Raw genomic sequence first — 24,443 nt, 5'->3', positions numbered from 1 at the left:
GAAGGATAAAAGACTATTTTAGTTGCATTAAACTCCCTCTTTCCCTGTTGGTATTACAGGAGCAGACCATGTACATTGGGATAGTCATTTTCTGAGGAGAATATGATTGTCATAGAATATATCATATAACGCTCTCCTTTTTGTAGCCTAATACCACCAGTATCCTTTTCAACATTCTGATTTTGTGACATCTGAATGACATTTATCTGTCAACGTAAGAAACATCCAAACCTGTAGGGAATTTTAATCAGTTTGAGGCAAACTGACGAAAATTGCTGGAAAGCAAAATCTCAACAGATTAAGAAAATGCTCCAGAGAATGGCAGTTTTGCCACTTATTTTACACATTAGAATCAAAGGAAGAGGTGTAAGAAGTATTACATGAAATCCATTGATGGTAGATTAAGGGTATGGGAGAAAGCAAAGCGGGGAAATCTCTGGGATTAAAGTGGAGGGACACTTACTTCTTTTACATTAGTGGGTGCAGGAGAGTTAATAATTAACACTTACAGCACATAGAGATGGTATTTGGAGAACAAAATTATAATGAGGGTTTGTGTGGTCTCCTGCTCTGGTGCAGTGAGTTATGCTTTGAGGGGTCTGGGAATAAAAGGATTACTCTGACATTCCAAAGGTATGTTATCTTAGATGCAAAAAGACAATGAATTTACTTAAGGTAAAGATTGATCCTCTCAAGAAAACTACAAGTCTAGGATGTGACTACCTTCCAACCTGCTTTTGGGAATTTTTATGTTCCGACCATCCTATGTGATTAATTTCAATCTCTAAGTTCCTAGGAAACTTCATGCTGGCCTCCCATGAGCTTGTCAGATTTAGCATGTGGCCCCTCTTTCGGCCATAAATCTCAGGGGCTCAGTTTCTTCTTCTGTAAATTGAGGATACTATCAATATCTACTATATAATATAAATTGTTTAGAGGACCACACAATTGGTGTGTGTTCCCCTTGATTTTATGAAATTAAGCACTTTCCTTGAAGAGCGAGTATTATTGTGGGCAAAGAAGGGGAAACACGTGTTGATCATAATTAGTATTACCAGAACAATAAAACGGGGAGAAGATCGCTTTATTATGCAAAGTTAAGGTCCCATGGAACCATAAACCCTCCTTCGCTGTTGTCGATAGGGGTCTTTTTTCCCTTCTACCTCGGATGCTGCTCTCCCCGCCCTCAGGAAGTGAAATCCTGCCCAAGCTCCCAGTGCATGCTGGGAGTTGCAGTCCCTTTCCTAAAAGCTAGGGGTGGCCATGAGGTCATATGTAGTCTCTGGGAGCTGCTAGCACATGGTGGGAAGGGGCAGCACGCTAGCCGTTTGCGCTGGGGAGCTGCAGGAGCTGCCCGCCCTTGCGCCTCCAGTCTCTGTGTCCTGACATGTCCGAGCAGGCGGGCTTCCAGCCGGTCAAGAGATTCCGGCAGGGCTCTGGGCCTCCTAACCGCGCCGGGTACTGCTCTCCGGGGAGGCAAGTGGTAATGCTGCCGAGTGCGGGCGGTGGTGGCAGAGGAGGAGGCCAGAGGCAGCAGCCGCCCCTGGCCCAGCCCTCAGCCAGTCCCTACCTGGAGGCTGTGGAGCGGCAGCGCCGGAGTCTGCCAATCTTCCAGGCTCGGGCGCAACTACTGACCCAGCTCCGAAACCTGGACAGCGCTGTCCTCATCGGTTAGTGGCCACACGACCAGGTTCTTCCTTGTTCTCTGTTCCTGGCTCTGCGAAAACAGTTTTTCTTAGGTTCCTCTCACCCTCTTTCAGTTGTTTCTACAAGAAACCCGACCGCCTTTTCTGTGCCAAGCCAGGAGAGAGGCCTTGGAGGAACCCTGCTCTGGAGGTGCTTACCTACCAGTGGGAGTGACCGACGTGTTAGGCAAAGACTCCTCTTCCGTGGGAAAGGGTAGAGGGGCATACTTTAGGAGCTTAGAAGAGTGGATCTGAACCGTGGGAGGAGACGGCAGGGGAGTTGATCCCAAAGGAAGGGCATTCTACGCCAAGATTTGAGTCTGCTGCATGAGAGACAAGTAGTGGCGAGAAACGACAGTTCGGTTTGACGGAAAGTAGTTTCTGGTGCATGAACTAAGGCAGAGTTGTGGATTGAGGACTGATTACAGGGGGCTTTGATCCCCAGTGTTTAAGTCAGAGGAATTCCTGAAGGACCGAGGGGATGAGCCTCCAAAGTGGGGAAGGAGACCCAGAATAGTCCATAGTCAAAGGAATAGAGTTATAAGGAGGGCCTGAACAGCTGCAGCAATGTGATCTAAGGACCAGTAATCTAAGGACCCCAAAAATGTCCCCTAGTTTTGGATGTGATGTATTTGATTTAGATCCCATGGAGCAGTATTTCAGCAGATTTGTGGAGTAGGAGCTGATTTGTCTTTGGGGTGAAGAGTAAGTCGGAGGTAAGGGGATGAAGGCAGTGGGAGCAGGCTTCTGTTTTGAGAAAAAGTAAGGGAACTTGCAAGTACATATTCATAGGTTGAGTGAAAGAACTCAGTAGAGAGGGAGACTGAAGATGGTAAGCAGGCACTAATATAGCAGAGGTTATATCTTCATACACATCTTTAATTAATTCCTTATACTCAATTCCTGAAAGTGGAATGTGGTTATATCTTCATACACATCTTTAATTAATTCCTTATACTCAATTCCTGAAAGTGGAATGTGGGTCAAAGGGTATAAACATTTTAAAGATTTTTCTAGTATAATTTGGCCTCCTGAGAAACGATTCCAATTAACACTCCACCAACAGTATCTGTGAGTACTCATTTTCCTGTGGCCTTGTCAACTTAGAGTATTTTCTTTTTTCCTTCTGACTTTGAGCTATATGTTTGGTGAAATTTGTTTCAATTTGCATTTAAATGAGACTTTTCTTTCCTAGGGGAAACTGGTTCTGGAAAGACTACTCAGATACCTCAGTACCTCTATGAAGTGGGGATTAGCCGCCAGGGCATCATTGCTGTGACCCAGCCTCGACGAGTGGCTGCCATCTCTCTTGCTACTAGAGTGTCAGATGAGAAGAGAACCGAACTAGGGAAGCTGGTACCTAATTTACTTCTTAATGAGCATTTCTCCCATCCCTGCCTTTTTTTCCCCTGTATAAGCCTTCTTACACATTGTAAGCTTCTTTCTTGCCACAATAGTTCAGGCCTATCTCAGAGTTCTTTACCAGTTCTTAAAAGAGCAGAGGGTCTAACAGGCTATCAGTCTTATTTGCTTTGCTTTCAAAATCTGCTGGCAAGTTGGATAAATTAGTTGTCTTCCTTGAGCATTTTTAAGGCTTCAGTAACCTCTGTTTAATCTCTTATATGTCTTTCTAGAAAAACTGTAAGCATTTTTCTGTGTGGGTATTAAGAATGAGTCCTAGAACTATATATGTCTAAAGTATTTGTATGTGTTTATGCATTTCACTTAAAAACATCTTGGACATTTTTTCGCATCTGTACATAGCTTCACTTGAAACTATAAAGTAGCCGGGGGTAGGTAGGAGGCTAGTTTTAAATTCTTTGTAATACTTATTATAATTTCAGTTAAAAGTGCATGTCCATTGTCTATGTCCACCACCAGACTGCATGCTTCTGAGGGAGCAGGGCAGGGTCAGTGTTGGTCTTGTTTACTGTGATAGGACAAGTGCCTGGCACAATGCTGGTTACACAGTGAGTGTTTATGTGCTTCCTCTACATAGGTTGGCTATACAGTACGCTTTGACGATGTCACCTCAGAAAACACGAGGATCAAGTTCCTGACAGATGGCATGCTTCTGCGTGAAGCAATTTCAGACTCCCTACTTCGGAAGTACAGCTGTGTCATTTTGGATGAAGCCCATGAACGGACTATCCACACAGATGTGCTCTTTGGAGTGGTGAAAGCTGCACAGAAGAGGCGGAAGGAGCTGGGGAAACTGCCTCTCAAAGTAGGTACAGCATGCTTACAGAAAGGCCTGTATTCCTTCCTCAGCATGTCTTCCTTCGCCCATTCTGCTTCAGAACTGTGGAGAAAGTCAGTCATAGTGGGAGGGGCACAGGCCTCATCATCTGCTTTTAGAGCTTGGGAGAGACACAGATAGGCTGTTGCAATGTTTGTTTCCCATCATCCTCTTCCATCTTATACATAGGTTATTGTAATGTCAGCTACAATGGATGTGGACCTGTTCTCTCAGTATTTCAATGGAGCCCCCGTCCTCTACCTGGAGGGTCGACAGCATCCAATCCAGATTTTTTACACCAAACAGCCTCAGCATGATTACCTGCACGCTGCACTTGTCTCAGTCTTCCAGATCCACCAGGTATGGGATGGGGTGCCAATTCCTGAAAAGGTCTGTTTTACCTTGCAGTACAGCTGATACAGCATTCAGCCTTGAAAAGGAATACTACGGAATGAAACAACCTGGTGAGCCATGTCACTGAGTAAAGAATTCACTTACCATGTCTAAGTTTTTATTCTTTTTTTCAGTATCTCTTATTTTCTCTAAAACAAAAAATAATTTAACTCTGACCACAATCTTTACTCAGCTTAGCCAGAATACTTCCGTATGTAGAACAGTGGCTTGCAAACATTTTTTGATCATAAACTCCAGTAAGAAGCACATTTTATGTTATAACCCAGTACACACTGAAATAACTCTTATGAAACACTGCCTCCTTTACTACATGTGATGTGTTCTGGTATTTTCTACTTCATATTAAACAAAGTTGGTATTGGCCCAATAATGGGTTCCAATTTAGAATTTTATTTTTTAAAAAAATACTGTATTAGAGAAATATTTCAAAATCTCTTCTCATTTTATTAAACATTTACTTAAAATTTTGAGTGAGTAAATCACCTAATTTTGTTTAATTTGTGTTAAATTAACTGTTCTTATCTTCCCATTAGCTTTCTCAAAAATTTAGAGACAAACTTTTAAAATTAATTTTTATTTTAATCTAAGTTATGCATGTGTATTTGAAGTTTAAAGAGTCAAGTAGTTAATTCTAAAAGCTCATAAAAAAATCAGTGTTTGCTTTTACTTCCCCATCCTACATTCCTGCTCTTTAGAGTAACTACCTCAAATTTCTTAGCTTTTACCCTTGGATATTACTTTCATACTTCTAAAATAACCTGTTTATACTACTATTTTTGACTTGTTGATATTGGACATTATATGTTAATTTCTTACCGTGGTAGATAAAGATTTAGAAGTACCCCTCCCCTACCTTTTGCTTCTCACTTTTGTCATTTCAACATGGTTATATCACAAGGTTTTTAAAATCAAGTATGTCCCTACATCGCTAGCAATGTACTATCCCAATGCCTTGTTCCTCGTACAAAACAGTTGTATGAGTTTTCTGTGTATGGCTGATTTTTTCCAAGTGTCCCAACATCCATCATATGCCAGTCATAAATATTTGTTATGTGTTCAATCATATTCCACTTTTTCCAAGAGTCCTTTATGATGTTCTTCTGCTCAGAGCAGGTTGCTCTCTTGGGCCTCCATGTAGCTGTCATCCTGACTCTTCCCTTTGCCATCTTCCTGTGCTGAATCCTGTTTGGGCACCCTGTGCCTTCCAAGTCTCCTGGCTGTATCGGGAGTTTTAACCACACTGTACTCAGACTTTGAGACTATCCCTGGGTTTTCACCCTCCCACAAACCCCCTCTCCCTTGCACCCAAGTCCTGAGTCTTGCTGGCTTCTCCAGGAACATTGGCACATCTCTTGTCACCATATCCTCTAGCAGGCTCCCAGGTTGGAATTTCCTCTGCCCAGCCAAGTCATTCACTTCCTCTTCCCATCTCTTCCATCTTTCAAGAATGAGTTGAAACTTTTGATCTATTCTCTTCTGTTGTCTTTGTCTCTCTGGGCTTATATCTTCACTGTCAGCTTGATAGTATTTGGGGGCGGGGGAGTCAATTTGTTTAGTTTAACTTCTAAAAGTCAACTTGAGGTGAGGCTTTTTCATCAATGATGGCTGCAGGTACATTCAGGTTACATGGTACCTTCGATGAGTCCTCCCACTGATAATGTTTTGACTGTTTTAGATTTTATCCTATCTGCATGCACCTCTGAACATTGATCCTGTTAATACTGGACTAAAATAGTACCTGCACACACACATACATATGTAAATAAATAGATAAATACATATTCACGTTGATACATGTATGCACATTATTATATTATTAAATATTTTTTCAGTTATTTTGCCATCAAGTACTTTACAGATACATCTGAATAGATTTCAATGAAAGGTGAAGCACTTTGTAAGGTGAAGCACTTCTCTTAATGCCTAATAATCCCACTTTACCTTTATTATAGGAAGCCCCTTCTTCTCAGGACATTCTGGTGTTCCTCACTGGTCAGGAGGAGATAGAGGCAATGAGCAAGACTTGCCGAGACATTGCAAAGCACCTCCCAGATGGCTCCCCTTCTATGCTGGTCCTTCCTTTATATGCCTCCCTGCCCTATGCCCAGCAGCTCCGTGTCTTTCAGGGGGCCCCTAAGGTGAGTGCACCACCTCCTCTGTCCAGCCCCAGCCCTGGGTATGCAGACGAATCACCAGTGGGACCTGTAGATGTGCCTGTTACCAGACTCCAGATAAGGTTTATGGGACAGGACACTCAGGCACCAAATATAGTAGCTGAAAAGCTGCAGTAATAGTAAAACGTAGCTACAGATATGGCTCTCTCGTGGCAAGAACAGTTGTCAGGGCATGAAGGAAAGTATAAAGGTAAAAGCTAAAAGGTAAATGAGTGATTCTTCTAAGGTCCAACATAGCAAGCCACATTTGTCCATAATATCATTTATTGGGTGACCATACTATGCCAAGCACTGTGCTAACATTTTATACACCCTGTCTCTCATCCTCCCAAGAACTGTCAAGGTAGGATATGATACTGTTTTATAAACACTGAGGCTCAGAGAAGTGAAGTAACAATTGCTCAAGGGCCACATAGTATGTAACTGGCAGGGCCAGGGTTCCAGCTCATCTACCTGCTTCTGGAGCTTGTGTCTATTTGCTACATCTCATCACCTCCAAATAGGCTTTTAATACTGGAATGCTCCCCTCCCCCACTCACTGTAATGACTGACCTTCAATATTGATAGCTGGCATTAACAACAAAATCATCTTTTCTTGATTACGAGTGAATTATAGAAATTAATGGTGAGGAATATGCTTTAAAACTTCTGAATCATATGTGTGTCATATGGCTTTTTGGTTTTCTTCCTCCTTTTAGGGCTATCGCAAAGTGATCATTTCAACCAACATCGCTGAAACCTCCATAACCATTACAGGAATAAAATATGTAGTTGACACGGGCATGGTTAAAGCAAAGAAGTATAACCCTGGTGAGAATTTGTAGCTCGTGAATGTCTCTTCTGTGTATAGTGAACAACCGTTGAGTTTCCTATAGTTCCATAGTTTCCCCCAAATGAGCATTCCATGTTTGCAACTAACTGAGATTTGGGTGGCAGGCACCAAGAGTGAGACAATCTGGAAGCCAGGTCCAGAAAGGAGATCTAAGGTAGGTATGTGAGACAAGAAGGAAGGGCAGAAAGAGAAGCCCAGGTTTGACAAACTTGGGAACAGAGGCTCAGGAACCTGGACAAAGGGTCTGAAACTGTCAGAAGTTGGGCGAGAATGATAGCACTAGGATCAGGGATAGCTTGATACCACATCAAAGGCTCTTGTCAGAAATACTACTCGAGCATGGCTGGTTCAAGTTTCAGGTTTCCCAGGGTTCCCTAGGCTGGGGTGAGGTGCTAGCTATGTCCTGAGCACATTCAGCAGGAAGCTTGCTTAAGTCATTATTCTTCATATTTTATACTTTGCTTTATTCTGCAGAGGATTTGAGTCAGCTGAAATTATTGCTCCCAAATATTTAATTAAAAATGCACTACAATCTACTGACTTTCACATGTGTATCTCTTGGAAATGCACTTGTGAAAGGGCTTGGTTCTTCAGTGCCTGGCACAGAGTACACCCTTATCAAGAAAATGAGTCTCATTTACTCCTAAGAGTAACAAGATAGCACATTGTCTCTTACAGTAGAGGTGGGAAGGAGGATGCAGTGCACAAGGGACTGGAGGCATTTCATTCTCGAGTCATTGATTGATAGGGTGACCAACCATCCTGGTTTGCTAGAGACTGTCCAGTTTTCTCAGTGAAAGTCCCAAGTCTTGAGCTAACTAGGGTTGTTGTCATTCTATTATCTAAGCCATACCTCTGAAATTTACTCTCCTGGCTCCCCACTTCGAGCATGAAGTTTTTCTGCTATTTTAGTAACAGATTTCACAGTGTCCACTGCAGGGACACAGCAGTTTCACTGCAGAACAGTCTGGTTTTGTACTTTCTGATTTAGACTTGAGTTTTTCTGGACTCAATGTCTTACAGCAGTGGTCCCAACCTTTTTGGCACCAGGGACCAGTGCTCCTTTGAGGATCTAATGCTTGATGATAGGTGGAGCTAAGGTGGTGATGCTAGCTCTGGGGACTGCAGATACAGATGAAACTTTGCTTGCTCACCTGCCACTCACCTTCTGCTGTGTGGCCTGGTTCCTAACAGGCCACGGACCAGTACTGGTCCATGGCCTGGGGGCTGGGAGCCTCTGTCTTACAGAAAGGATCACTGGTGTTCTGAGGAATGCTTCTTTCTGTACACACTGTAGAATCAGTTTGTTTATGTGATGAGTGAAGTGCTAATGTAGGTCATTCTCCCTCCAGTCAGTGGCCTAGAGGTATTAGCTGTGCAGCGGGTGTCAAAGACCCAGGCCTGGCAACGCACAGGACGGGCTGGCAGAGAGGATAGTGGCATCTGTTACCGGCTCTACACAGAGGATGAGTTTGAGAAGTTTGAGAAGATGACTGTGCCAGAGATACAAAGGTAGGCCCAAGGTGTTCCTACACCCCTGCCATTTGTCCCCACATCTCCCTTTCCAGCTTTCTCGTGTCTTCCCAGAGCCACAGTTTTTACTAACACTGCTCAGTGGATGGTTCTGACTCACTGGCCGGCAGACCAGGGAGAGTGAACAACCCGAGTCTCCCTCTTTATAGGTGTAACCTGGCGAGCGTGATGCTGCAACTCCTAGCAATGAAAGTCCCCAATGTTCTCACCTTTGACTTCATGTCTAAACCGTCTCCAGGTAAGTGGAATCTTCAGTGGAGTAGGTGTACAAGTGGACAAGCAGCAGCAAATGGACTCTAAAAAATATATATTTCATTCTCTCGAGGAGAACATTAAATATCAGAGAAGCATCTCAGAATCATAAAAGGATAGATTCTGTGCCATCAGCACCATCCTGGTGCAGAAACAATGGCTCCCTATAGGGACTCACAGTCAGTTCCATGACCACAGGAACCAATGAAGGTAGTTGAGGGGGATCCATAGGTTATGCAGAAACCTAATGAAATTGTACTTCAGCCAGCAAAAGGACTGAACAGATCAAGCTTCTTTGCTTTTGACCAGAATTTGATCGGTTCCTGCCCCTTTTTGACAGTCTCTCCATGGAGGAAGAAAAAGTAATTGGGATTCTTAATGACGTAGCTTTGGCACTTGGCACCTCCTTGTTACGTCATTTTCCTTTTCTTTATTTTCTTTCCCTTTTTTAAGTGAAGAAATGCAATTGGCTTTTTTAAAAAAGTAAAAATTGATGGGTATACAAGCATTTTTCAGGTTCTTTGTTTCCTGTTCCTGAAGCCACCACTGTGACCATTTTCCAGTCTTCTGGAGAAAAATCAATGCATATGGAAGTATATTAGTCTCTTTAAAACACAAATAGCAATACACAGTGTTCACTCTTCTACACTTTATTTTTTTTTTATTTTCTTCCAGTTTTATTGAGATATAATTGACATATATCACTGTATAAGTTTGAGGTTAACAGCAAGATGATTTGCCTTACATATATTGCAAAATGATTACTGCTATAAATTTAGTTAGCATCCATCATCTCATATAGAGACAATAAAAGGAGAACACACAAAAAGAAAAAATTGTCTTTTTTCTTTTCATTGCTAAATTCCTACACACAAAGGAAGAACATACATGTAAGGTAGAGGTAGTAGTAAAACCAACACCTGTGTGTCCGTTACCGGTGTCCTTGAAGCCCCTTGGACCCCTCCCTGCTGTATTCTCTCAAGGTAACCCCCTCCCGCATTTTGCTTGTAGTTCCCTTGCTTTTCTGTAATGTTTTATTATATGTGTGTGTGTCTCTAATCAATGTATCATTTCAGTTTGCATGTTTATGTATCGATTCTTCAGTAACCTTCCTTTTTCATTCATCATGTTTTATAAGGTTTATTCGTGTTGATGCATTTTCACCACTGAATGCTACTCCATTCTATGAATACAGCAAAGTGCACTTAGCCATTCTGTTGATGAGACATTTGCACATTGCTTTCTGCACCTAATATATTTTACATATCATTTTCTCTCAGTATGTAAATACTTAATTCATCTTAGAAATGCTTTTTTATTCTCTAGTAGGTAATGCATTTACATGGTTCAAAATTTGTAAAGTATAAAAGAGTGAATAGTAAATAGTGTCCTCACTAGGGGCTGGTGAGGCACTGGTGTTTCCATTGTCGTGTGTGTGCTTCTGGAGATACGGGTCCCCTACGTATATGAGCATATCTGTGAGTGAAATTCTTAAGCTAACATCACTGTGTCTCAAATTTACATACAAATTGCCAAATTAAAGACCATTCTTTAAAAAGCCAATTGAACTGAAGGCAGTAGTGTAATTAACAGCTTTGAAAGTATGTCCTGGGGACAGCGATGGTTGTGATCTTTGCTGTGGTTTGATCAGTTGTAAAGTTAGGAGAAGCTCCCAGAAATAGTGAACTAGCTGCAGCTCCTTTTTTGGATTTTAGGCTCCTTTTTATGTCTCTTTCTTTAGATCACGTTCAGGCGGCCATTGCCCAACTGGACCTGTTAGGTGCTCTTGAACATAAGGATGACCAGCTTACCTTGACTCCACTTGGAAGAAAGATGGCAGCATTTCCTTTAGAACCCAAATTTGCCAAAGTAAGTGATACTATCTCTTCTCTCCCTTTCTGTACATTACAGCATCCCAAAGTAGACTCATAAACCCAGTGCTTCTAGATTAATCTTCACTTTTTCTTCTAAATGATTATTAACCCCTACTTTATGTTTAACAATGAGTTCTGTTCCTTGTGGGATTCAAACTCATATTAAGTCATGAGCCCTAAGGAATGTGGCACTCATTCATCTTCCGAAAAAAGTAAAATAACACACCTTTGTGGTTTTAGAAACACTTGCCCTTTAATACCTTAGAAGGGAAGCTGCAAAAGCAATATACAGAAATACTGTATTCAGAAGCTAGAAAGAATCTTGATTTACGCAGTTTTAAATTTTGATTTGCAGACCATCCTCCTGTCCCCCAAATTTCACTGTACAGAGGAGATACTGACCATTGTCTCCCTGCTGTCTGTGGACAGTGTTCTGTACAACCCTCCCTCCCGGCGGGATGAAGTGCAGGGTGTCCGGAAGAAGTTCACATCCAGCGAGGGCGATCACATTACCCTACTTAATATCTACCGGACCTTCAAAAACATAGGAGGAAATAAGGTGAACTTCATCTCATTCATTTTCTCAGCTGATCCCTCATTTCAGGCATGTGGTTTAAGTGGATCTTCCCTTTTTTGGCTGAATCACCAAAAGAGCCACAAGAAGAATGCCAGATGTCATTTCAGAAACATCTGCGTACAGGGACAATACAAGGAAAGAAATGTAATTTCTGCCTTTCACTTTGCCTGTGTTTAACTTGTACTTAACGTGAGCAAGTTAGTTAAGTGTTCAGTGACCCAGTTCCTTAACTACCAAATGGATTTTTTCCCCGCTTGCTTCTAATTTTCTTCATCATGGTTTTTGCTTGTATGACATTTCAGTTTCTTGGAACAAGATGGAAAATGTCAGTATATTGTTTCATTTATCGACACAATAATATTCTATGCTTTAATTTTGTCTGCATTTTAATATAGTCAATCTTTAAATAAAAAAAAAAAGCTGCTACCCACTTTTAGCAGCTGTGAACATTTTGCTATATTTGCCTCAGTTTATTTTTAAGTAAATGAAATGCTATAGATTTATACAGCAACATCCCTTCCCTGCTCTTATCTCACTCCTTCCTCTCTATTTAACCATTTTCCTGAAGTTGGAATGTGTTCTCATGGGTGATAACATACTTTTACTTCATATCCATGAACATTAAGTACTATAAATGTTTTCTTACACTGCCCTCTTTGCCGCTTGTTTCCACTTTCAGCACTGCAGTGAACATTTGTACAGGTCTCCTTGTCCACAAAGAGGCGGGTCTCTGGGATCAACACCCAGGAGTAGACCAGCTGGTCTTGGGGTAGCTGCATCCAGCCTGACCAGGCTGGCATGTGGCTCCCCAGAGTTGTCAGTACCTTTTTATAGTTCCCATAATATGTATAAGATCCATCCTCTCCAACTTTTAGTTGAAATGACTTTAATTTTTGCCAAGTCGATGGATACAAATAGTATCTCAGCTATTTAAAATACTTTGCCTTGATTTCTCAGGAGATTTAGAATCTTCGTATAAGTTTATTGGTTACTAATCATTTCTAGTTTAAGTCATCTATTCCTATCCTTTGTCTATATTCTACTGGATTATTGGTCTTATTGATTTGTAGGGGTGTGTGTGTGTGTGTGTGTGTGTGTGTGTGTTTTAATGTATTCTGGAGATATATTTCCTTTATTGGGTATAGTGATGCATGCTTCTATCTGTAGCTTCATGGTAACTTGATATAAGAAAATTTTTACTTTTACTTTAGTTTAAATTATTAATATTGTTCCTTATGGTTCATGCTTTTGATATAAAGATATTTTCCTGCATTTAGTTTTGGCAAATGAAGTTTTCACTCTGAATTAAACTATATGCTAAAATGTTATATTATTTTCTCTATGGAAATGAAATGATTGTGATATCTTTTTGTCTCCTATTCAGGATTGGTGCAAAGAGAATTTTGTCAACAGCAAGAATATGATGCTAGTAGCCGAAGTCAGAGCACAGTTGAGGGATATCTGCTTAAAGGTATTCTTTCTTCCATGTTCTTTGAGGGGAATTAAGGTGTCACTTTTTTTCTAGGTGAAAATTTTTTAATTGCTTATTGCTACTGATTGCAAAAGAAACTCTTGTAGGAAAATTTTTAAATGTTTATATGTGTCTATTTCATTCTTTTGAGTGAAATAGCATTTCATTGTATCCACTACGTTTTACTTAACCAAGCCCTTAATGATGGTCATTTAGGTTATAATGACCATCCTCCTACATATGTTTGTGGCCTGGTACACATAGAATGATGAATTCATGGATGGTGAATTTATTTGAGTCTTAATAGTTATTGCCAAATCATCTACCAGAAAGTTTTCTATTAGCTTATATTTCCTCTTAGAGTACATGATGGTTTAAACTCCTGTCATGTATATATTTAATGATTGTATGACACTCCACATTTTACGTCAGAGGTAGCAGTAGTTTATGTAAGCATCTCCTATTGCTGAGCACTGAAAGTGTCCACTTTTTGCTGTTATAAATAACTGTGGTGAATGTCTGTTCATCAGGCCCCTTCTGAGAGAGCCACCTCAGTGCATACCGTCTGCACAGTCCTAGGAGAGTATTGCCTGTACCCGACCTGTGTCTGATACCAATGGCCTCTTGTTAGCACTGAAGCTGTTTCTTTCCATAATAGCTTGCTGTGTTCTGAATTATACACGTCTTTCTAACCCTGCTTGCCCTTGAACAGTTTTCCTTCTAGACAATCTCTTGGCTGCTTGAGTTTTCTGTTTATTAATGACAGTAGAAATGGTGCTCCTCTGTTAGTTCTGACTTAGGAGGCTTTAGTGGCTGACCAGGCCTCTCTTTATATACCAGACCCTGGACAAGGTCCTGGGTTTTTACAGATCTGCCTAAGACCAAGCATCTTAAGAAACAATCTAGAGGGACAATCTGACACGTGTGTGTGTATATCTATATATCTATGTGTGTGTGTGTGTGTGTGTGTGTGTGTGTGTGTACACATACATACATGAATAACTCATGTGAGGAGCCAGTAATAATTATAGTCACACGTTTATGAAATAATTATTAAGTCACTGTTCTAAGAACTTTTCATGTGATTGCCTTATTTGAAATCTTTACTTCACCCCCATAAGGTTGATTCTGTTGTTATTCCCATTTTACAGATGATGAAACTAGAGCCTAAGGAAGTTAAGTAATTTGCCCCAAATCACACGCCTGTGAGTAGTGGAGCTGGCAGCCTGAAAGGAGAGACTACCAGTTAGCTGTAGGACTCTGGGCTTCCTGGGAGTGGTGATCCTGAGGTACATCCTGACAGATAAGGAAATAATGTCTTCATCAGGCCAGGATCAGCTGATTGCAAAGAACAAAACCTCTTGAGCTACCTTAAAGGGAAAAAACAGGAATAAAGAGGTATCTCTGGGAACCTATGGACAGGATTAGTCCAGCCCCACAGGGATTAGAATGAGGAACCAGAAGAGGCTGTCAGGATACAGCACAGCTTTTTCTGGGCCTGCTTGACCTCTCGTTTGGGCTGTTTGCGTGTCTCCCCTCTTCTCACCTTCTGCTTCAGCACATAAGTGATTGCTTTTCCTGGCCTCCCACTCAAGAGACTAACAGGGATTGGTCAGGTTTCCCATGTTCAGACTCCAGATGCCTGGAGGAGAGAAACTGGCCCAGTATGGATCAGGCAAGTGTTCATCACTGGTTCAGCTGTGGCCTGGGATATAATAAAAGGTGATGTGACCTGCTCAGTGGATGGTGAGCCAGGAGATACTGATGACTGGCACTTTCACCGTGGAGCTGAGGGGTGTTCTGTCTCCTAGGAGGCACATGGAATGGGCCTAGGGAGGAGAAGGCAGTTGATTTTGGAGGACCTCAGGATGCTAAAGAGGGCTCATTAACGATTGGAAGCTTGCATTGCTTTGCCAGGGGCAGTGGAGACATTGAATGTTTTTTGGTGGATGAGGAATGACTCAAGTCGTGCTTGACGGAGCTTAATGCGGCAGCAGGGTGTGGATGGATGGGATTGAGGAGATGATGAATGATGCAGTTGAAGTCAGAGGGAAAGGCCTTCCCTTCCTGGGATGACCTGGGAGATATTTCCTTGAGGGGATGGGTGCTGGCTCACCTAACCTGGTTGTGGTTTGGCACCTTATATAACTGTCTCCTTCCCAGTCCCTCGTCTCCCAGGCTATGGTTTTCCCATTTTTAGTCCACGCTCCTTTAACTGGGCCTCTTTCCTACCCATGCTGATCTCTAAGGCATCTGAGGAAATCCCCTCCGAATGGCAACATCCACTTCGTTAGGCTTGCAGTGTGGGCTGCATTTTAGATGCGGTTGCTCCAGAAACTATGCAGTGCAGAGCAGTGTATATGTTTTCGGTCTTTTCCATATCTTGCTCCCTTCATAAACAGATGTCAATGCCGATCATGTCATCCCGAGGGGACACGGAGAGTGTCCGCCGCTGCCTGGCTCATAGCCTCTTCATGAGCACCGCCGAGCTTCAGCCAGATGGTGCCTATGCCACTACGGACACCCACCAGCCAGTGGCCATCCACCCCTCGTCCGTCCTCTTCCACTGCAAGCCAGCCTGCGTCGTGTACACTGAGCTGCTCCACACCAACAAGTGCTACATGCGAGACCTCTGCGTGGTGGACACCGAGTGGCTGTATGAGGCTGCCCCCGAGTACTTCCGGAGGAAGCTGAGAACAGCCAGAAACTGAGCCACCCTAGGTTGCTGCCAGAACTGGGAGCTGGGACCATCGCCATCCTCACAGCTGACTTCCAGTTTGGCACCTAGAGAGGCAGCAGGTTTTAATATAGCAGAATGTGCCTGACTTCCAGGAGCTTGCAAGCGTCTTTGTTTAAACTCCTAAGACTGAACCATGTAGCAATGTATCTACCATTTATACCTTTTAAACCATCAAAATTATGCTTTTGGTTCTTGCTGGGTGACTTTGGGTGACGTGGTTAACTTCTAAGCCTCAGTTTCCTCATCTGCTAACTGGGTGTAATAATACTACTTATAGGGTTGGTGTCATGAGGTTTAGAGAAAATGGAAGTACCCAGAGCTGTGCCTGGCCCACATGAACATGATGAATTGTGAGCTTGATGTTATTACTTTTTACATGATGTGAATTAAGTACAACAAAATGCCCTGAGTTCTTGTGACTAAGGGGGACTTTCTGGAAGGGGACCATAGGAGAGCACAGAGCTTAATGTTATCCTTGAAACTATTTTAATGTCTATCTGTATGAAGTTTTTAAATAGAAAACATAAGAGACTGACATCCATAGACGTTTCAGGAGGCTGATGCTGTTGTCTCTTACCTCATGGGCTGGATGCCCATGCTGAACCTCCTCCCCAGGGAGTGGACTCTGCTGCCTCCAGCAGAGAGTAGTAAAAGAGCACACTCAGGTTGCTGAGTTGTGTCCCTTTGTTTCTGGTGCCTCTGTGGCTCACACCCCCATTTTGCTTTTATGAGACCTGAAAGTTTCCTGGGTTAAGATTGATTTGTATCTTCTGAATCATGTCAAGTGTAAATATGGGAAACTGACCTTGTAGGGTGATGGCCTCTGACATGCCCAGTTGCCATTTTTCTCTGTAACTGGGCCCATATAAATATGTGAGCATAAGGAAAGTCTCTGCACCACATTTCAGCCATTTCTCTTCTTTTGGGGCCTCTGGTCAGAGAGCTGTTGGGGTGGGTGGAGGGGGAGAGATGAATGATCAATGAGAACCCGGACAACGTTGGCTCATCCTATCCACCACAGCTGGTGTTTATAGTCTTACATCTTATTTTCTGTGATCTTCTTTCCTTCCTTGGGATTTGGGGACAACCTGGTTTTGCTACTTTCTAACTGTGCCAGTCACCCCTCTCTAATCCTCAGTTTCTACATTTCTGAGAGGGAATTAGAGGGTCTCCACAATCTCTTCCTGTTCTCATATTTTAAGAAGGGAAAAGACACCAAAGGTTCTTCTTAGCTATTTAATTTTCAAGAGCCAATGATCTTGAAAATGTCTTGCCCTAGATACCAAGATTTAGCCCTTTTTTGCCTAATTGTTCTAAACACACATGTACAATATTTTGGTCATTACTTAAAGATGACTGACTGAAAGTGAATCATGCAATTTATAGTCGGGGGCCAAACTGAGAGATTCTTCAGAGACAGTGGTCAGTCTCTTCATTCCAAATCCAGTGAACTCTTCAAGACCGTAGCCTGCTGGAGCGCCCTATTCTGGGTCTCATCTGTCCACACCTGAGTATGTCAAGTCTGAATCAGACTTTTGAGCACTAGCCCAATGGCCCTGAGAAGTCAAGCTTTTATCTAGTGTTTAGGGCTGTCTGGGCACTTCTGATTTAATTCTGTTAGAAATAGTTACGTTTAGGCCAAATAGGATTCAACAGAATAGGATTTGACAAATTCTATATACCCTATCTTATTGAATACTTAGACTTAGCTGGCTCTTCCTCAGATTGGCTTGTTTTTATCATTGCTGACTTTCTGAAAAGTTTTGCAGAAAGTTTTTAAAGTGTATTTCTTCTCATTCATTTAATAGAAGTCTAGGATGTTTAGCATGACTTGGAAAAAGAAAATACTGTATTTTTAATCAAACATTCATCATGCTCGTAAAAAATAGTGGGGTGACTTTCCTTGGCAAATTATCAAGACGTGTTCTTTGGGGCAAGTAGAACTCAGAATAATTTGTGTCCAGCTTAATTACTTAAAGTGTTTCTGGAAGTGTAAATTCTTTTCTGAGCAGGAATAAGGGATAAATAGCTTCTAAGTATATGTAAATAGATTCTAAGTAGCTTTAATGTTTCTATACTGGAATATATTTACCACTGTAACATTCTGGTAGAGTTTTAATACAGTACTTTTTTATTGGGCTTTTTAAAAAGTTAATTTTTAACATAGCTACTCAGGGATTAAATCAGATTGGAAAACCCATTCTGACTCCACATATTACTACAAAGAAGTAGTTATACTGAGCTGCAGGGGATGGTACATTTTAAATTTAAACTTTCTTAAAGTTTAATGTTTCACAATGATGTTGCAGTTTAATCTTGAACTACTCTTTTTCAATTGGTAAAATCTAATGGTGTGCCACATTTTGTCCAACCTATGAAATCCGTATCTGGGCAGGTTGCTAGCTCCCACAAGCAGCTTCATGTAAATAGATCCACTTCAGACAGATCGTATGCATGCCTCAGGTGTTTTGTCTTCTAATCATGGAGAGTGGAACATCCAAAGGAACATAGATTTTTATTACAGGGGGAAAACTGCCAACACCTGGTGGTCCTTGTTTAAAAACCCTGTGTTGCATCTCTGCTGGTTGTAAATAGATGCCAGAATGGAAGCAAGTTTTTGCTCTAGGTAAAACTTTTTATGTACTGTGATAAATCCATTTAATCCAGCTGTCAAGAACTGCTTGGAACCATGGCTAGGCATCTAAAATTCCATTTCTTGAGCATATAAGCGAACGGTGCACCTGTCAGGAAACAAGGATTTGATTATATTTTGTTTGACTGGAATAACTTGAGGGGGTGGGGGGAGGACAGAAAAATCAAGTTATTTCAAGTTTATGTTGTATTTTGAGAATCTGGTATTGTTCAAATAGACATAGCTCTATAGAAACATCACTTTCTTGTATATAATGCTCAAATTTGCACATGACCATCAAATCCATTAAAAATGAATCTTGTACATGATGTGTGTGGCTTCTTTCTAGAGTCTTTATTTACAGACTGCCGTTTAGAATAAATTATTAATCTTATCCTTGCCACCAATTGGGAAGACTTTCTATCATATATTCTGTGTGTCCTAGTAAGGTAGGAACATCATTTCTTAAATCTTTTGTAGCCAATGGCTTTTTGCCCCTAGAAAAATGATATCCCATCAGAACCTGAGAGCAAGCTTGGAGGTATGAAGAAAGAAGGTCGCAGGAATTAGCCCTTCAGGAGCTCCCAGTCTGTTGTGGGTGAGGGAAGGCTGCTAGGTAAACCAGCAATGCCAGAAGATTTCGCCTTAGAGAAGAACGAAACGTATGGGGCTGAGGGTACCCAGGCGTGAGTTCTGTTTCATGGAAGATAGAAGGAGGTTCCAGGAAAGCATCTTAAGGGAGATGACCTTGAAGGCCGGCTGGTCGTTAGGTTGTTGGCGGCGGCAAGAGCGTATTCCACGAAGTTATAGAAAGCCTGGCGTGCTTCGAGAACAGTAGATGGAAATTTGAAGAGCATAAGCAGCCACCGGAGAAAAATGATTCTGGCAAATTAAACAAAGCCTTGCACACCAGACTCAGGCCAGTGGACTCAGCTAAAAAGTTCGGTTACTGGATTTGAGGACCTCGGGAGACTGAACCGCGGGCCACCAGCAGAGGGCGCGGTCCTGCCCCTGGTGCCTTTGACTTGCAAACTGACGGTGCAGAAGTGGTTCCCGGGAAGGGGTGGGACTTCCGGCGGTGCATTCGGTCAGGGGGCTCTTTGGCCCTTGTCGTCCTCATCCGCACGTGTCTGCCGCCGCCTCCGCGATGCTACCTCTGCTGCGCTGTGTGCCCCGCGCCTTGGGCTCTGCCGTCGCCGGCCTCCGCGCCACCGCTTCTTCCCCGCCTCTCCGGCCGCTGCTACAGCCCATGCCGCGGCCGTGCATCCGGCCTTTTGGGCTCCTCAGCGTGCGCGCAGGGTCTGCGCGGCGGCCCAGCCTCCTGCGTCCCCGCGAGCCCTGCGCCTGTGGCTGCAGCGAGCTGCATACGGAAGGTGAGTGTGCTCACGTGGGCCGGGGCCGTGAGTGGTACATTCCTGGATGGGATGGAGGGCGGGGGCCGAGTAGGCCATCCGGAGCCGCCACTCGAGGTCCAGAACATTTTCCCAGTGATTGGCAGCCAGAGGGTGAAACCCACGTGTGATCACATTTCTCTTCACCCATCTTCTTAAGTGTTTTATTTTGAGGTGAGACATACAGTTAAGCCCTCTGGAAGCCGACTTTATCCTGTCTTTCAAAAAAGGAACTTTCGGAAAGGCCCCAAGGTTGTGGTGGAAAGTTATGTCGAAAATCACTTCCAGAATCAACTACAGCTTCCTTACAGGATTAGGTATTTTTACAGATGCAGAAAAGGAGGCTTAGTGTATATGAAATGAGCTACCTTCCCAGAGAAGGATTAACAGATTTCTGGCTAGAGTAACCTAGGTCATTTATACGTTTTAAACTGATGAATTTTCATTGTAGGGGATAAAGCTTTTGTTGAATTCCTGAATGATGAAATTAAGGAGGAAAAGAAGATACAGAAGCATAAGTCACTCCCCAAGATGTCTGGAGGTTGGGAGCTGGAAGTGAACGGGACAGAAGCTAAATTAGTGCGGAATGTTGCTGGAGAAAAGTAAGTACTAGAGGCATCTCTTCCAGGACCCTAAATCCATGACCCTGCAGGACCTGCCCCGGGTCATTCCCAGAACAGCTTAAGGCAGATACTTTGACACGTGGTTTCCAAGAGACAGGATTCATTTGGATAATTTCATATGTTCCAGGTAGTTCATTCACCGCACATAAATTTCCTGTGGGCTGGTTACTAAGGAAACAGTAAGGAGGTAGAACAAAAGTATGTAGCTGGAAGTCTGCTGAACCACTAAGACATTCAGTAAACCCCTACTGGTATTGGAGGCCATGCCCTTACCTAAATCCAGGCATGCAAATTTAGAAATTCTTATAGTACTGACAGCATCAGTTTGATCTCCGGTTTATAGTCTTGACTCACTAAACTACAGGATCTGAGTAAAACAAGGCCTCTGCTCCCTAATGTTCACAATAAGTGAAAATACAAGATGTGTTACTTATTTATAACAAGATTACAGTATAGTAATGGTTACCATTAGCTGCGGAGCTTTTGATGTAGGCCAGCTGTTTTAAGTCTATGATCCACTTTGACTGGATTTTATATATTGTGAAGTAGGGTTTGGATTATTTTTTTTGCCTAGCAGTATGGTGTGTTTAGTCCCACTTATAGGTCAATTGTGCATACTATAATTTCACCTCAACCATTTTCTTAGGGTGAGTCATAGCCAGTTTGAGGCCATTGTAAATAATGTTCTAGGAGCTCAACTTGGTCATCATTAGATACTGCGGCTGAACCTCAAACCACCATTGTATCTATGGAAAGGTGGCTTCCCGGCGAGGCAGCCAGTTAGCACAGCTTCAGAGAGCAGCAGTTACAGTGTGCTGTTGTATGTACATAGTGCCTACTGGAGTCACAGAGCCCAATAGTGCTAATTCCAAATCTCACATTATTTTTCATTTCGACTCAAACTTTGAGACATGATATGACATGTGAGGATTCTTACACTTTAAAATTATCATTAGTTTGTGTTTCTGTCCTGTTTTGTGATTATTAAACTTCCCACAGTACTCTGAAGAATGACTGTACTGCAGTGTAATGTTCTTTGTGAGGCTTCCCCTTCCTGGAGCCAGCACTGCTCTTGGTCCTTAGCTGATGCAATACTCCAGTGCTCCTTCTTCCTATCCTCCGAGGGGCAAATTTTCTGATGGAGAAAAGCTTTTTAAAGGAGGCAGCTATTTCATCACAGCCGCTTCTCAGCTGCTCACGACCACTGCAGGATGCCCTGGAAAAACCAGTGAGCAATGTCAGCTGCCTGGAGATAACCAGTGGACACAAGTTTACAGTGACCCCTTGGATGCTGGCCTGGTAGTAGTCTACACATGGCTCTTTTTGGCTGAAATAAACTGGGGTCTATTGGTTTGACTTCCAGCAGCTGGCACATCTAGTAAGCAAATTCAGACCTGCTGAATCCATTTCAGGATGGGATGTAGACTTTAGATATAAAGACAGCTAGGACAGAGACATTGTTTCAACTATAGCAGGCCTCACTACTTATTTACTCAGTTAAAATTACCTTGTTGGGGAGGGGGCTGGGTGAAAAAAGTGAAGAGATTAAGAAGTACAAACTGGCAGTTACAAAGTAGTCACAGGGATGTAAAGTACAGCAAAGGGAATACAGTTAGTAATATTGGAATAACTGTGTGTGGTGCCAGGTAGACATGTGGTGGGGAAATTACTATACCTTATCTGTTGTGTTTTACCTCTGTAGGATCACTGTCACTTTCAACATTAACAATAGCATCCCACCAACATTTGATGGGGAGGAGGAGCCCTCTCAAGGGCAGAAGGTTGAAGAACAGGAGGTAAGCTTGTAACCAGCCTTTTACTTCAGAGTTCTGACAGGCTTTTCCAGGGGCTTAGAGGAGCATTTTTTGTTTGTTTGTTTTTAATTTCTCTAATGCTAGAAGGAAAGAGAATGCAAAGGACAACCATCCTTGGGACTTTACTTTTAGAGCAGCAGTTTCTGGCCAGCTTTAGCACCAGGAATGTATGGCCCCTTTTCTTTCCCAGGGACTGAGAAAATTACCATATAGGCTTAGGCTTTATAGTTTGGCCTGTGTTCTCCTAATGGAAAGTAACTGAAACTGTCTTAATTACTCCTTCCATGATGGGAAGATGTTAGATATCAGAGATTATCATTTGGAGTGTTTCTAAGTGAGGAACATTCTAACATATCACGGGCTGGAAATAAACACCAGCCACTTAAAGTAGCAAAGCTGCCAGGGGCATCAGAGATTTTGGCAAAGTCTTACTTTGCTGGCCCTCTTGTTGGACATGGATGGTGCCCAGTCTCCAAAAATTTTAAAAAGCAGTGTACCTTGCCTAGTAACCAGCTGGTGAGGGCCACATCTATATTGTCTTATGAACTAGCACAGAGAGCACAGCTCCCTGGTGTGCTGCTATCTCGGCCACCTTGACTAGGATCTCTCTGACATTGGATGGCTCACCATCAAAGGGAAAATTGCTTTTATTCATACATTAGGACTGCCATTTAGCCAGATGCATCAGCCTTTCGTCCTGGGCCATAGGAAGATCCCAAAACAGTCGGTTGGAAAGAGATCTTGGAGCTTTAGGCCAGCTTTTCAGTTTATGAATAGAGAAACAGATCCATGAAGATTAAGAAAAAATCTAGATCTCAGTTAACTGGCACATAGCTAGGGCTGGAATACAGATTTAATTCAAAATCTAGTATGTTATTTAAACAAGTTGAGTGCTAACAGAAGTGAAATACTGAACTAAATATACTCTACCCTCTAAAACATAGTCTTTAACTCTAGAAAGGATCAATAGGAAGAATTCAGCCCAGCCTCCTGAATGAGCTGGTATGTGGCTTTAATAATGTGTTAAACATTGTAGGCTCCTTATTTGGAAATGCTATAGCATAAGACTTTAAAAATGACTAAATAATATCCTAATAATAGTGACTGCCGAACTCCCTGAATTGGTCCAGATAACCAACCCCTGCCAACAATGGCATATACTGACTGACTTTTGTTTTCCCAGCCTGAATTGACATCCACTCCCAATTTCGTGGTTGAAGTCATAAAGAATGGTAGCAAGAAGGCCCTTGTGCTGGACTGTCACTATCCAGAAGATGAGGTATTGAGGATGGGGTGCTAGCACTTTGGCATCCCTGGGGACAAGGAGGGCTTCTAGAGACCTTACTGGTTCCTTCTCTAACTTAGATCAGCAAAGCAGCAGAAGAGAGGTATGGGGGATGAGGGAGCAGGTATAGGGGATGAGGTTAAAATTTGGTTAGTTTCAGCCTATAAATAGTCCCTTTTCTTTGCATTAAGTCTGGCTTGTCCTAAAAAACCCTTCAGTTTCCCCAACTACTGTCTCTTGTCAGGTTGGACAAGAAGAGGAGGACGAGAGTGACATTTTCTCTATCAAGGAAGTGAGCTTTCAGTCCACCGGCGAGTCTGACTGGAAGGACACAAATTATACACTCAACACAGATTCCCTGGACTGGGTGAGTGCTTGATAAGATGGGGTACCCTTGGGCCTTGGCAGGGGAGGGTCCTAGTCCAAGAAAAAACAAAGAAGCATTTTAATTAGTCCAAGGAAAGACAGAAGCATTTTCTTCTTAAACTAATGTTGTTTCTCTTAGGCCTTGTATGACCACCTAATGGATTTCCTTGCGGACCGAGGGGTGGACAATACTTTTGCGGATGAGTTGGTGGAGCTCAGCACAGCCCTAGAGCACCAGGAGTACATTACTTTTCTTGAAGACCTCAAAGGTTTTGTCAAGAGCCAGTAGAACACACAAGACACTGAACACCTTTATTTTATGGCAGGCTTTGGCTAGTGAACAAAACATTCTGAAGCCACATGTGTGCTTTAAAATGGTTTTCATCCTAATATCATGGAAAATAATTCAAATTTAAATTATTTCTGTTGCCCTTATTTACTATTCATTTCTTTACAAATCTATTATTTCTAGATTTTTGTATAACATAATGACGGATAATAAAATTGGTTTATCTCCTCTAAGGTGATTTGTCTTTTCTAT

The 24,443-nt window shown here is 42.4% G+C and overlaps 2 protein-coding genes across 3 annotated transcripts; both read left to right on the top strand.

Annotated features, from left to right (window-relative positions):
• Nucleotides 1-1,201: 1,201 nt before the first annotated feature.
• Nucleotides 1,202-18,752, top strand: DHX33 (DEAH-box helicase 33). Of its 2 annotated transcripts, none has more exons than XM_016133733.2 (12): nt 1,202-1,670; nt 2,881-3,041; nt 3,685-3,912; nt 4,114-4,284; nt 6,291-6,476; nt 7,211-7,322; nt 8,697-8,856; nt 9,027-9,115; nt 10,871-10,998; nt 11,359-11,562; nt 12,965-13,051; nt 15,454-18,752. In XM_016133733.2, the coding sequence occupies exons 1-12, from the start codon at nt 1,388-1,390 to the stop codon at nt 15,760-15,762; spliced, it is 2,118 nt and encodes a 705-aa protein (XP_015989219.2). In that variant the 5' UTR covers nt 1,202-1,387; the 3' UTR covers nt 15,763-18,752. The 2 variants fall into 2 exon arrangements, with proteins under 2 accessions (XP_015989219.2, XP_036078939.1); XM_036223046.1 differs by lacking the exon at nt 15,454-18,752 and adding an exon at nt 14,203-15,447 and having other exon boundaries at nt 1,246-1,670.
• A 741-nt stretch (nt 18,753-19,493) lies between these two features.
• On the top strand, nt 19,494-24,424 carry LOC107504495 (complement C1q binding protein). Its single transcript, XM_016133735.2, has 6 exons — nt 19,494-19,796; nt 20,266-20,416; nt 22,140-22,233; nt 23,435-23,530; nt 23,781-23,903; nt 24,042-24,424. Exons 1-6 carry the CDS (start codon nt 19,571-19,573, stop codon nt 24,189-24,191), a joined length of 840 nt encoding a protein of 279 aa, XP_015989221.2. The 5' UTR covers nt 19,494-19,570; the 3' UTR covers nt 24,192-24,424.
• The last annotated feature ends 19 nt before the right edge of the window (nt 24,425-24,443 follow it).

Source organism: Rousettus aegyptiacus, unplaced genomic scaffold (genome assembly GCF_014176215.1).
Source record: "Rousettus aegyptiacus isolate mRouAeg1 unplaced genomic scaffold, mRouAeg1.p scaffold_m13_p_6, whole genome shotgun sequence".
NCBI lineage: Eukaryota > Metazoa > Chordata > Mammalia > Chiroptera > Pteropodidae > Rousettus > Rousettus aegyptiacus.
Note: the sequence above shows the minus strand (reverse complement) of the source record. Positions and strands in the feature narration are given on the sequence as shown.

Excerpts from the sequence above, each read along its gene's own strand:
- DHX33 (XM_016133733.2), top strand. The coding sequence starts at position 1,388 with ATGTCCGAGCAGGCGGGCTTCCAGCCGGTCAAGAGATTCCGGCAGGGC. Across the intron at positions 1,671-2,880 it reads GGACAGCGCTGTCCTCATCG|GGGAAACTGGTTCTGGAAAG; the intron begins GTTAGTGGCCAC and ends TTTCTTTCCTAG. Across the intron at positions 13,052-15,453 it reads TGAGGGATATCTGCTTAAAG|ATGTCAATGCCGATCATGTC; the intron begins GTATTCTTTCTT and ends CTTCATAAACAG.
- LOC107504495 (XM_016133735.2), top strand. The coding sequence starts at position 19,571 with ATGCTACCTCTGCTGCGCTGTGTGCCCCGCGCCTTGGGCTCTGCCGTC. Across the intron at positions 23,531-23,780 it reads GTCACTATCCAGAAGATGAG|GTTGGACAAGAAGAGGAGGA; the intron begins GTATTGAGGATG and ends GTCTCTTGTCAG. Across the intron at positions 23,904-24,041 it reads ACACAGATTCCCTGGACTGG|GCCTTGTATGACCACCTAAT; the intron begins GTGAGTGCTTGA and ends TGTTTCTCTTAG.